The 12939-nt window shown below is 38.2% G+C and overlaps 1 protein-coding gene across 5 annotated transcripts in view; it reads right to left on the reverse strand.

Moving 5' to 3' along the window:
- Positions 1–12939, reverse strand: part of ARHGAP28 (Rho GTPase activating protein 28) — a 107040-nt gene that overhangs the window by 37551 nt on the left and 56550 nt on the right. For 4 of the 5 annotated variants that reach the window (XM_061595884.1, XM_061595866.1, XM_061595870.1 and 1 more), the window contains exons 2-4: positions 11545–11747; positions 2473–2690; positions 669–738 (exon numbers count right to left, since the gene is read on the reverse strand). In XM_061595884.1, coding sequence (XP_061451868.1) covers positions 669–738; positions 2473–2690; positions 11545–11747 — 491 coding nt within the window. The remainder of the gene's footprint in view (positions 1–668; positions 739–2472; positions 2691–11544; positions 11748–12939) is intronic. The other variant, XM_061595894.1, reaches the window with a different exon arrangement.

The raw sequence follows: 12939 nt of genomic DNA on the forward strand, positions 1-12939 counted from the left end.
CCTACATTATTCAGTTACAATAAATGTTGGGGCACTTGAGGTAGCTTTGTATGTGGAATGCAAACATCATTTTGTCTCATTAAGCTCAGAGGCCAGTATTGCTAAGGCAGAGTGGGTGGTGATGAAGGGAATGCCTAGGTAAGGGAAAGTCTGAGCAATTCAACTCTGTGCGTTGCTTAAGGCATCCTGTGCACCAGCACCATTAGGGATGCCCTTGTCAATTATTTTTGCACCACATTGGCTACCCTTGACCTAGAGATTATGAAAGGTAGTGCAGAACAGGCAGACGCTGTACTGTATAATAAATTGTATGTACTTTTGTCTCCCTGACTTAAATAGTAGAACTTAAAAGTACTTAACTTTAGCAGGATTGTATCCTTTGTGCTTAACAAACACAACCTGTATAAACTGGGATTAGTGCATAAGAACCTGGTCAATACCACTACCTAATAAAAGCACAATGACTTTACTCATTTAGTACACTTACGGTGCAATCCTAAGCATATCCCATTGAGTTCAGTAGGACTTACTCTGAGATAATTATGTATAGATTGTAACCTTAAAATACAACATTAGACAATGCTACCATGGACTAAAGAGTCTCCCGCATGTTTGTTTATAGGATCAAGCTACATATTAGATGTAATCACAGCTAATCATTTTCCAACCTGGTTTCAGCATAGGAAGCTGGATACCATTAGTTGTAGCAGGTGAAACTGGTATGGCCTCAAATGTGGGCTGTGGACAAGAAAGCATAAGAATAATTTATCTCTAATGCAAATACGTAATATTAAGTTTGTGTTGAGTTTATTTTTGTTTTTGTGATTGACTGTGATGGAACATCATTGAAAGCAGCACCAAATTCAAAAAAGAGGGGAAAATATCAACAGCAGATAACAGCAAATGCACTTTAAAACACAAAGATGATCTCTTTTAAATCATGGAAGCAAAAATCACTAACCCAAAGAAAGGCTAAAAAAATTCTATTAGTATTAATTTTTTAAAAAGTTGTAAAACCAGAAGAAACATATTTCTCTTACAGGTTTGACCTACTTTGCTTTAGATTTTTTGATAAAGGAATTTTTTCCAGTTATCATTTTATAGAAAAGCTTCAGATAACTGAAATATGGGTATAAAGAAATATGAGAAGCAAAAGAATTTTTCTCCAAATTTTGACATATATTTTAACTATTACAAATGTAATGCATCAGTTCCTCAGATGAATCCATCTTGCAGGTGGATACTGGTTGTTTTGTATGCCTCTGCTACAAAATATACATATACTATATCTAAAAACATTTCAGGATCATGAGAATATTTTTGTTTTTACTACTAATAACCATCTTTAAACAGTCCTCCATCGTTAAATACTTAGCTAATGTATGTGCCTTTAAACAGAAGTAGACTATGTTGGAAGTGGGGCAAGAGCAACTCCTGTTTTGTTCTTTTGTTTGTGCTCCTGAGGGAAGATAGAACTAGGATCCTCCAGATGGATAGGCTTGTTTACCTTTACCTGTGATGCTCTGACTGACTTCCTTCTGTCGCTAGACTGTGACATCTTTAGGGAAGCTTATCTGCCCCTCCTCCTTCTGCCCTTTCCACTTCTTTGTCCTCCGACTGTCCGGGAGAGAGGAGACATCCCTTTGTCTCTGCTCTCTCCAACCATGAGGCTAACCCCTACACCTGGGCGTTATGCCTCCAACTTAGCTAGTTAGTTAGAACTAGGTATGCCTTTTCTATCTACAATGTATTTCTATAAATAAAGTAGCTTTTCTTATTTTACTAAGTCTCAAGACTTAGTGATGCTGATGCAGGGTAAAAGCCTGCTTTCTTAGGCAAACGCGCACACATGCTGGCACACTCGCATTTCAACATCTGCTGTTACTCTGCTGCTGTGGTGTTGCTTTAAATGAAATTAGGCACACAAATTACACACAGCGCAACAGACTATACAGTGAGAGACAAATAGATACAGCACTTCTTCCTGGATATATTAGATTCTGCATTTTGTGTTTAAAATATGGTTTAGCATCACTGGATGAAGGAAACCACCAAATCCAAAATTATTTGAAGAAATTATTATTATAAACAGAGTAGAAAGACAAATCTTAGAATCTTTTATTCATTGACATTAAAAAGTAAGTTTATAGCCATCATGGATGCAAACAGACTTGAATGTGAATAATTTGTGAAATCTCTGGAACTGATTTTCAGTGGATAAGGAATGGCTTTAGTGACATTGTCTGTTCCGCATGACAAGCAAAAGCAGGATTTGAAACATGAAAGAAAAATGCACATTTGCTTAGCTTGCAAAATACATACAGGTTGGCAAATTAATTTTGGTGCACTTCCTCAACATTTTGGTGCATAGCAATATGCCCAGAAGTCTCTTTAAATTGAACCCTTATCGGGGTAACCACAATAGTAAAAGAAAGTTTCAAAAATTTCCAAACCATTAAATATTCTGCTTACAGAAGTGTCATTGATGCCAAAGATATCCCGCACATCTCTGACTGTATGCTTATTCTTTTTTCTCATGGTTTGAGTATAGGTGTTGTATCTCTTTTGTACTGCTGCTGCTTGCGTTCGGGTCAGTGTGGACAGTAATGCTTCTCCATCCTCCTCTTCAGATCCTGATATTAATGTAGATAGGCCTACATCTTGCAACCATTCAGCTTCCAAGTCTCCTTCTGTGGAAAAGTAGGTGTATGTTAATATGGCAATGAGTGGAAAAGGAAAGTGGCACTACAAAATTCCTTAGCAAGCTTCGCTGTTCAGAACTTAATCTTCAAATTGCATTAGGCAGTTGATCCTCAAATGAGAAACAGGGCCCCAATGGGCTATGGAAGGCTTGAAGTTATCCCTAACATCCTCTGCTTGGCCATAATTACCTTCTGGACTCAATTTAAGGTGTTAATATTGGTGCACAGAAAATTTTAAATAAACTGAGATCCAAGTACCAGAAGAAATAACTCTTTGAATATCTGCTGGCCTGAGCCTTAAGATCTGCAGGGGAGGCCCTGTTCATGGTCCTTCCTACAACATCTGGTTCATGGTGTGAGGACATGAGACAAGGCCTTCTCTCTTGTGGCACCCCAACTGTAGAATCCCCTCCTGTTGCAGATATGCTTGTCCCCCTCATTGACCACTTTCTGACATCTATTGAAGACTTATTTTTCTGACAGGCATTTGGAGATAGATGAGTAGGCATTTGGAGATAGATGAGTCTATGAATTATTTTATCGACTGCAGGTTTTATATTTTGTTAGAAATCTGAGTATTTTAATGATTGTACATTCTTGGGTTTAATGTCAGGTAGAATATATTTTTGTTGTATTGTGTATCCCACTCTTGGATGCTTTGAGATGAAGGGTAGCATATAAAAATTAAATTAATAAATAATATAGTGTACTGCATGATGCAGAACATCAGAGAGGTTGCCAGAACGAACTTCACATCTGTAAATTTTATATTAGAATTCTTTGAGAGTGTCAACAAGCAAATAGATAGAGGTGATCCAGTGGACATAGTGTTCTTAGACTTCCAAAAATCTTTCGTCAAGGTACCTCACCAAAGGCTATTGAATAAGCTTAGCAGTCATGGAATAAGAGGAGAGGTCCTCTTGTGGACCAGGAATTGGTTAGGTAGCAGGAAGCAGACAGTAGGAATAAACGGACAGTTATCCAAATGGAGAGATGTACAAAGTGGAGAATTGGTATTGGGACCTGTGCTTTTAAACAATCTAGAGTTAGGGGCCAGCAGTGAGGTGGCCAAGTTTGCTGATGATACAAAATTGTTCAAGGTTGTTAAAACAAAAAGGAACAACGAGCTCCAAAGGGACCTCTCCAAACTGAGTAAATGAACAGTAAAATGCAAATGAAATTCAATGTAAACAAGTGTAAAGTTATGTGTATTGGAGCAAAAAAAAATTTAATTTCACATATATGCTTATGGGGTCTGAACTAGCAGAAACTGACCAGAATGAGACCTTGGGGTCATAGTGGATAGCTCGATGAATATGTCGACCCAGTGTGCGGCAGCTATGAAAAGGGCAAATTCCAAGCTACGGATCATTAGGAAAGGTACTGAAAATAAAACTGCTGATATCATAATGGCATTGTATAAATCTATGGTGCAGCTGCCTTTGGAATACTATGTATAGTTCCGATTGCCTCACCTCAAAAAGGATATTGTAGAGTTGGAAAAGATTCAGAAAAGGGCAACCAGAATGATCAAGTGGATGGAGCAACTCCTCTATGAGGAAAGGTTGCAGCATTTGGGGCTTTTTAGTTTAGAGAAAATGTGAGTAAGCTGTGACATTATAGAAGAGTATAAAATTATGCATAGAATGGAAAAAGTAGATAGAGAAAAAAATTTCTTCCTCTGTCACAACACTAGAACTCATGGATATTCAATGAAGCTGAATGTTGGAACATTCAGAACAGACAAAAGAAAGCACTTCTTCACACAGCACATAGTTACCTATGGAATTTGCTCCCACAAGACACAGTGATGGCCACCAACTTGGATGGCTTTAAAAGAAGATTAAACAAATTCATGGAGGATAAGGCTATTAATGGCTACTAGCCCTGATGGCTATGCTCTGCCACCATAGTCAGATGCATTATGCTTCTGAAAACCAGTTGCCAGAATCCACAGGACACGAGAGTGCTCTTGCACTCAGATCCTGCTTGTGGGCTTCCCATAGGCATCTGGTTGGCCACTGTTAGAACAGGATGCTGGATTAGATTACTGGCCTGATCCAGCAGGCTCTTCTTCCCAGCAGGCTCTTCTTATATTCTTAATTTGAAAGAAAGATTAGAGGAGAGGGCACTGTGGGGTTTTCAGAAATAAGGAAAATCACTCTGTTGAATAATTTTGATCTGAAAGAAAAGGCATTTGCCAGTTTGGATTGTGTATGTGTCAAATCACAGAAAATATGTTGTTTTAACTTACAGAAGACAGTATTCAAAAGCTATATATCACAAATACCAAAGTGAACTACGCTTTATAACAACAGAATAAACCTGCAAGTGCAGAATTGGTCAGTTATTGGTGTTTGAGACCAAAAAGTGTAATTTAACTTACTACTGCATCTTTATTTAGCACTATCTATGTGGGAAAGAGTTATTTACTGTATGCCATGAATGACTGAGTACCCAAAATCTAGTGGAACAAATAAAGACTCCAGGCAGATACCTTTTGTTCTATAATCTATCTTCTGTGAAATTTTGCCTAAAGCCTTATAATACTATGTATGAGCACACATCCTTGTCGGAAAGCAATTTGTAACTTATCTGCTGGCCAAAACTTAAACTGTTGAGATGTCTCACAGGAAAAAAAGCATCCGTTTCCTCTCTCAAATGAAAAATAGGAAAAAGTCATCTCATTAAAAAGCAGAAGTGCTGGCCATTTACTTTTTTGTTCTTAACAGCATACTTAACATTTCCATGCTTATTTCAGTGCTTTTTGCTAATGGCAGCACAACCTAGACTGCTTCTGAACTTTTGTAGTCAAACAACAGGGCCTGCTCAAATACAGAGGAAACCTAAGTAGCTGTCAGAGGTACCAAGGATGCCTCCAGGCTCAGTTATGTAAATGTGTCAGGGAGGGAGGTACTACCTTCACTGCTAGAAGAGACAAACAGAAGCACCTTCAGAGCTTGACGGCAGGGCCAGGGTGGTATCCCGGGGGACATAATCAAGAGGCTTCTGATTTCCATCAGCTGTCCAGAGTATAGACATTGGGTTGTATCCAACTAAATCATCACACAAGCAGAATGACTTCTACAAGTGCAACAGAACTTCCTTTCCTTCTCCCCCACCTGTGAACACCCCAAATCTGTTCTGGGGATCCCCCACACCCCTAAGCAGCAGATTTGGGAGACATTTGGGAGGCACACAGGGAAAGGAGAGAGAGGGGAAGTTCCATTGAACCCACAGAAGTCTTTCCATATGCACAATGTTTTAGCTGGATACAAACCACAGTTTTAAGAGGAGAAAGTAGTAGTTAGATATGAAAATGCAAAAATAGTATCCTGGCCAGTTCTTAGGCCACACAGAAAACACTGGGCTAATCCTGCAGACACAGATGTAGACAAGTAAATTGCCATTTGCTGCTGGAAAGAAAATGGAATTTTCACTCTCCCACTCTTCAAACAATCTGAGCAAAGCAGTATGACCAATTTATTGATTCGGCCCCTGAGGCCAATGAAACTGCATACATCTTCTGAAACTGTTAAACACATAATTCATTCTCTTGCCTCAAAGTTGATATTTAACCTCCAGGTCTCCTCAATGGCACTTTCACATACTTCTTTTTATGCAATAAATAAAGGAGCTCTGTTTGGGATACATTTAGAGAGGCTGAAGATGGCCTAGCAAAGGTTAAGCGCTTTGAAACCTGCAATGGTAAGCAGGGAAGTATAAACACATAATAAACACATTTAGGGTCAGTCTGCCTCTCTTACTGATTTCAATGGGAGAATGAAAAAGGTGCTTAACTCCAGGGAATTTAATCAACTTGAAATCAATCAGACCTAACATGCTTAATTTGGGCTGGATTATGGCCAAAATTGTGAAGATGCAACTATTGCTAAGAAAAACCACCAGTAAACTAATCAATTTATTGCCTTTATGCTCAAGTAAGGCATGATCTCTGTCATATAACAGGGCAATCTTTTATGATGGCACATAAGATATTTCAGTGAGGAATCCTATGCCCTTCTAGCATTCACCCCCCCCTTTCAATTTCTTATGTTTTGAGAAAACATTTGTTTTTCAGTAAGAACCTCATTTAGCCAACGTAGGTTTTCTCTTTTACAGTAACATTTTCCTACATTAATATGTCCTTCCTCTTATCTACAGAGAGAATGGGTGAAGGCTGCCTACTTTTGTAAAACATTGGTGCTCCAGTGAACTGAAGCAAACTGAAGCAAACAGACACAAACCTTTTTGTGAAATATAACAAACTTGCACTCAGTGTTTTCTCTGTATTGATGCACAACTGGTCTTTTCCTCTGGTTCCCCCCTCCAACCAGCTGTCATCTACTTTTTTTTGTTTCTTAACAGTTGCTCTGGTTTTTAAGGAAGTGCTAATCTCCAAGGTTAAAATTTCACAGGAGGGTAAAAAGTTCAATTTGGTAAATAAGGGGAAAATTAAACCTAAATTAAACCTAAATACAAAAAGGACCAAAAAAAAAGAAACCTAATGAATTATGGCAGGGCTGGCTAATCTTTTTTGGCTCAAGAGCTGTGCTCAAGGTCTTATTTATTATTTATTTATTTAAACTATTTCTATCCCACCCTTCTACCCTACAATAGGGCATTCAGGGTGGCTCACAATAAAATCATACACAATAAAAATAAACGCACACAAAAAATAAAATTGATAAAAATATATAAAATACAGTTAAAAATATGGAAATGGACTGCCTTCAAGTCAATTCCAAGTTATGGCGACCCTATGAATAGGGTTTTCATGGTAAGCGGTATTCAGAGTTGGTTTTACCATTGCTTCTGAGGCTGAGAGGCAATGACTGGCCCAGGATCACCCAGTGAGCTTCATGGCTGTGTGGGGATTTGAACCCTGGTCTCCCAGGTCACAGTCCAGCACTAGCCAGTATGCCACACTGGCTCTCAAGTTAAAAATATAGGAGAGTGATATTAAAAGGGACTAATGAGGTACAACTAAAAAGTGGGGAAAATAAAATGAGTTTCAGGCTCTACCTTCAGTCCCTCTCAAAGATGCTACAGATGGTTTTCAGGTGTATCTGGAACACCATCAGGGACAGAGCACAGTGGGCTTCTTGGGGTGGGGTATTCCAGAGCTTGGGGACCATGGCTGAAAAGGCTGTCTCCCACATGCCTGCCAATCTAACATCTTTCTAACATATGAACTATATGAACCTGCCCGGGCCCTGAGATCTTCAGGAGAGACCCTTCTCATGATCCCAACACCTTCACAAGTGCGACTGGTGGGGACACGAGATAGGGCCTTTTCAGTGGCTGCCCCTAGGCTCTGGAACTCCCTCCCTAGGGAGGCAAGAATGGCCTCCTCTGTGCAGTCTTTCCGCCGACAGCTAAAGACTTTTTTCTTCCAGCAGGCCTTTGGAACTGAAGGTTTTAAGGGTAGTGACTGAAGAGGATGCTGTATGTTATTGTTTTACTTGTATGCTCCTAAACTGGGTTGCAATATTTTAAGAGTAATTGGTTTTAACATCTTAATAGTTTAATCCTGTTTTAATGCTGATTTTATATGTTTATATGTTTTATATTTTTATAGGTTCTTAATGGTATGTACTTATTTTTATCTGGAAGCCACTTTGAGTTCCAGTTTGGAAAAAGGGCGGAGTATAAATAAAGATAATAATAATAATAATAATAATAACAACAGAGGCAGCTGATAGTAAAGCACAGGCAGGTACATCGGTCCAAGGCCGTTTAGGGCTTTAAAGGTCAAAACCAGCACTTTGAATTGGGCCCAGAAACAAATTGGGAGCCAGTTGAGTTGACAAAGCACAGGGTGATGTGATCCCCATTCCACAATCCAATTAACATTCTGGCTCCAGTATTTTGAACCAACTGCAATTTCCAAACCATTTTCAAAAGCAGCCCTACACAAAGTGCATTACAGTAATCAAGTGTTGATGTCACCAATGCATGTGTCACTGTGGCAAAGTCAACTGCTCCAGGAACGGGTGCAGCTAATAAACCAGTTTGAGTTGGCCAAAAGGTTAACTAACCCATCAAGGACACCACATGCAGGAACACAACTCTCTCTCTTTCTCGCTCACTCATCTACCATGCTTGTTCCCATCACAGCACTGAGCTGAGGGGAGAGGATTAAACTTCTCCTTGCAGTTCAGTACTGGAGAAATTTTCCCAGCACTGCAGTGGGAGAGAAGATGGGAGCCAGCGGGTCACTAGAAAAGGCTTCATTGCCCTGATCTGGCCCACAGATTCATCACCTCTGAATTAGGGGGACTGGAATCTTATCCATGACTCTACTCTCCTTCTAATTAGCCACGAGGTTGGGAGAGAGAGTCAAAAGAAAATATATAAGGGTGTTGTGTTGCAAATATTCCCACTTCTAACCTAGCTGAACCCAGAGACGATGGAGGATTCTGAGCTAATATTCATATTAATATTTCCCTCAACCAAATAATAATAATAATAATAATAATAATAATAATAATAATAATAATAATAATAACAACAAACTTTATTTCTACCCCGCCCTTTTTCCAACAGGACTCAGAGCGGCTTACAACTAAAAACAACACACCATTAAAACATACAAAGTATACAATTAAAAATAGAATTAAACTTTGAGAAAAATTAAACACTAAAACGGGACACAATTAAACGTAATACACAGGGAATAGGCATCCCTTTGTCTATTCATGATGGGCCCACCATCATGACATCTGATATGAACCAGAACACTTTTGGAGCCACACAAAAACACCTAGCCATAAAACCATAAATTCTAAGCTTATCTCAAAGACATAAAATCTCAGAGTGACTACCATCAATTACAAGCAATTAAATCACACTGATAAAGGGCCATGAATTACCTGTATCATGAATTGTTAAGTGGCTCCACTTAATAAGACAATTGTACATATAACAAAAATATTCCTGAACTGGCAATTTCTTAGCATGTTCGGTTGCATAACAGATATCTTCCCATGTCTAAAAGATTTAATATATTATTATGTAGCTGAAATTTATTGTATTTCATTCAAGTGTTCAGATATATTATAGAATGTACCATCTTGTTGTATTTTAGAATGGTTTATTTTTCTCTGACAATTGCAATAAGCTAAGAATGTTTCAAAATTTGTGATCTTCAAAAGAAAGTTAGTGTAAACATTCCTGCATTTTAGTATCAAGCCAGTCTTCTCCTAGGAGAGGGTCATAGCTTGCTTGCTTGCCCAGATAGCCTTGAAAATTCAGGTAATTAAAGGGTAATTCTCAGCTCTGCATTAAATAAGTTGCAGAGTGTGTTATATCTATGCCAGGGGTGGCCACTCCGTGGCTCTCCAGATGCTGCTGGACTACAGCTCCCATCATCCCTGACCATGAGCTGTGTTGGCTGAGACTGATGGGAGCTGTAGTTCAGCAGCATCTGGAGACCCACGGAGTGGCCACCCCTGATCTATGCTATCTATCAGGATTTTAGATCTGTTATATTTTAAGATATCTAATGCCTTACCCTGCTTTTATTTTGATTTTATGCTGATTAGCTTTTATTCTTTCTTATGGAATGTTTAAATAGTTTAGTAAGTAAAGGAAACTTGTTTAACTGATCTAACATGTCTGAAGACTTGTTCCCTTATTCTAAATTTTCTGTGTGCTAATACAAAGAGGAGGGGCTAACTTTCTCCCCTTTTATGTGGCATCTGTCTCAGGGAGATCTAAAGGTTGCAGCTTAACTGCTACATAGATAGCACTTAGACTCTACCCTGAACAGAGCAAATTCATCACTAGGGAACAGCAGAAACACTGTAAAGCCAGAGCTGGAATTGGGGGGGGGGAGAACTAGAACACTATGGAAGTTAGAGAGCATGCTTGGACCACTGAAGAAATAAAGAACCCGGAGACAAGGATACAGTGGGAACCAGAGGCTGAACTCAGTTAGGCCTAGGAATTTATCATTATTGGCTTGGTTAGGGAAGCATTTAGTCTATGCTTAGTTTCATGTGTTTTCCCGTTATTTTTATGTGTTCTAATTTTGTTAAAACTATTCTTTAAACGTTCTTTTTAAAAGATAATATTTTCAAAAATTGTTAACTTGATACCCTGGCAAAAACTGAATTTGTCTGAGGCCTTATTCACACCTAATTACCTTACCAGTATACCTAGTATAGAGAATGCATGGGGCCAGTTAAAAATATGTTCTAGAGGTTAGAGTGCTGTTTGGTAGAGCTAGATAGGAGAAAAAAAGATATCCATTTGATAGCAGTGGGGAAGTTAAGACAGAGGGCTTGGGTTACCTGGTTAGCTTGCCTCCCTTCCCTCTTACGGCACAGACCACAGCCCCATACTGTCCCAGGTAGGTCATGCCAAATACACGCACAATTACATAAAAGTTTTGCATTTATCTTAAATTACTACATTTACCAATAAGTGCAGTCCAGAAAGTTAAGTGCAATTTACCACTTCTAGATTGTCCTCAGTTTTTTGTGTAAATTAGAAATTTCTGACCATGAGATTCTGGAAGAATTTGAAATTCCAAGGCAAACTTCATGACTGAAATTCAAACTACATTCACCTTTATATACCATCCAGGTATCTTTATAGATAAAGTACAGTCTGGAAGCTAAATAAATAAATGTTCATTTAAAACTCCAATCTTGCTTCAAAGAAAAGTTCAAAAATGAGCATTCCATTAAGGTAACATTACAAAACACTTTTTTTATCAGTATTACAAGCAAATATACTAGAATAAGTATCAAGGATCATGTCAGAATTCCAAAGAGAACGAGAAACACCTAAAATAAATCATGTGTAAGGATGAATCTGAAGTGTGTATACACACCATCAGGAGGCTTGACATCTAACAGGGTATGTTCATCTTGCCTATCTTCCGTGCTCTCTTTGATATTTTCTACCTCACACCAGAAATCGTCCATGGAACTACTGTCAACAGAGGCTTGGGAATTGGAACGGCTGTACACAGGAGGACGCAAGGATTCATTGGAGAGCATTCTGTTAATTCTTTGGCATCGAGGAAGAGATTTCCTGGCGAAAGATATGGATTAAACAAAGAAATTTAAAAATGATCTATTCTTTTGGTTCTACTAGTCAAGTTTTGAGTATTTTCACAAAAATTAGGCAAGATTGTCTCAGAAGGGGATGGCTCCAATGCTAATTTTGTGTCCTATATATCAAGCACACAACAAGATGAAGCTCAGATGATTCTCAAAATCTGGAGACAAAATCTGGAGACTCATATCCATTTATCCTCTTATCAAACCATCAACCAGGAAGTTTCAGTTACTGCCTTGCTGCTTGTTTGCTGTTTAGTTACACATAGCACCAAATTAGTCTCTGCTTAATTTCTGTCCATATGTTAGATTGAAAGGCTAATTCTTTCAGGCAGGTAACCATTTAATATATCTTCTAAAATAATGAGTTTTCTAGAAACTCTGTATCAGTAATAGACTTAACATTCAATAAATATTGTTGATAAGGAAAAAAACACCACACAAGGAGTCTCTCTCTTAAGAGAGAACTAATTTAAAAAAATATTTTCACACTGTGATATCAAATGTTAGCCATTCTGAGTATGTCTTAGCAAGAGATCACTCATCTTTTCAAGTAATACTACCCAATGTTGTGCAAAGATGTGAATAGTTAGAAGACAACATTATCCAGCCTATGTTGCATTATGGCAATGTTTTCACTATATGAAAATAAAATGACTGCCTTTCAAATACTGCTAGCCACTACATTTTGCCTTAACAAAGGTCAACCCAAGGGTGGGTAGAGAAATCAAACAATACTAAAGAAAAAAAGTAACAAATCAAGTTGTGCATATGACCAGCATTTATATAAAATAATGCAATGCAAAAGAACTGCCCTATATATCTTTACCATTAGCCAATGTACAATACAGAATGGATCTAATGTACCCATATGCCACTAGTCAAACTATGAGAGAGGAAAGCACCCTTTTAAAGCAGATAAAATTATTTTCAAAGAAAGGAGAAATTTTATTATACTGTGCCAAAAGAAAATAACTATCTTCACTGTTTCTACTGTTTTTTTCCAAGGAATGTGTTTCTGTGTCTTTAATCTAGCCTGGGATATTTACTTTGAAGGAGGATAGGGCACAAACAGGATAATATGAGACATCTAAATGATTAAACCAAATGAAGTGAACTCCATCAGTCCGATTACTGAAGAGGCAGGAACAAAGCAATGGATTTCA

The sequence above is a fragment of the Rhineura floridana genome, chromosome 1 (assembly GCF_030035675.1).
Source record: "Rhineura floridana isolate rRhiFlo1 chromosome 1, rRhiFlo1.hap2, whole genome shotgun sequence".
In the NCBI taxonomy this organism is placed as follows: domain Eukaryota; kingdom Metazoa; phylum Chordata; class Lepidosauria; order Squamata; family Rhineuridae; genus Rhineura; species Rhineura floridana.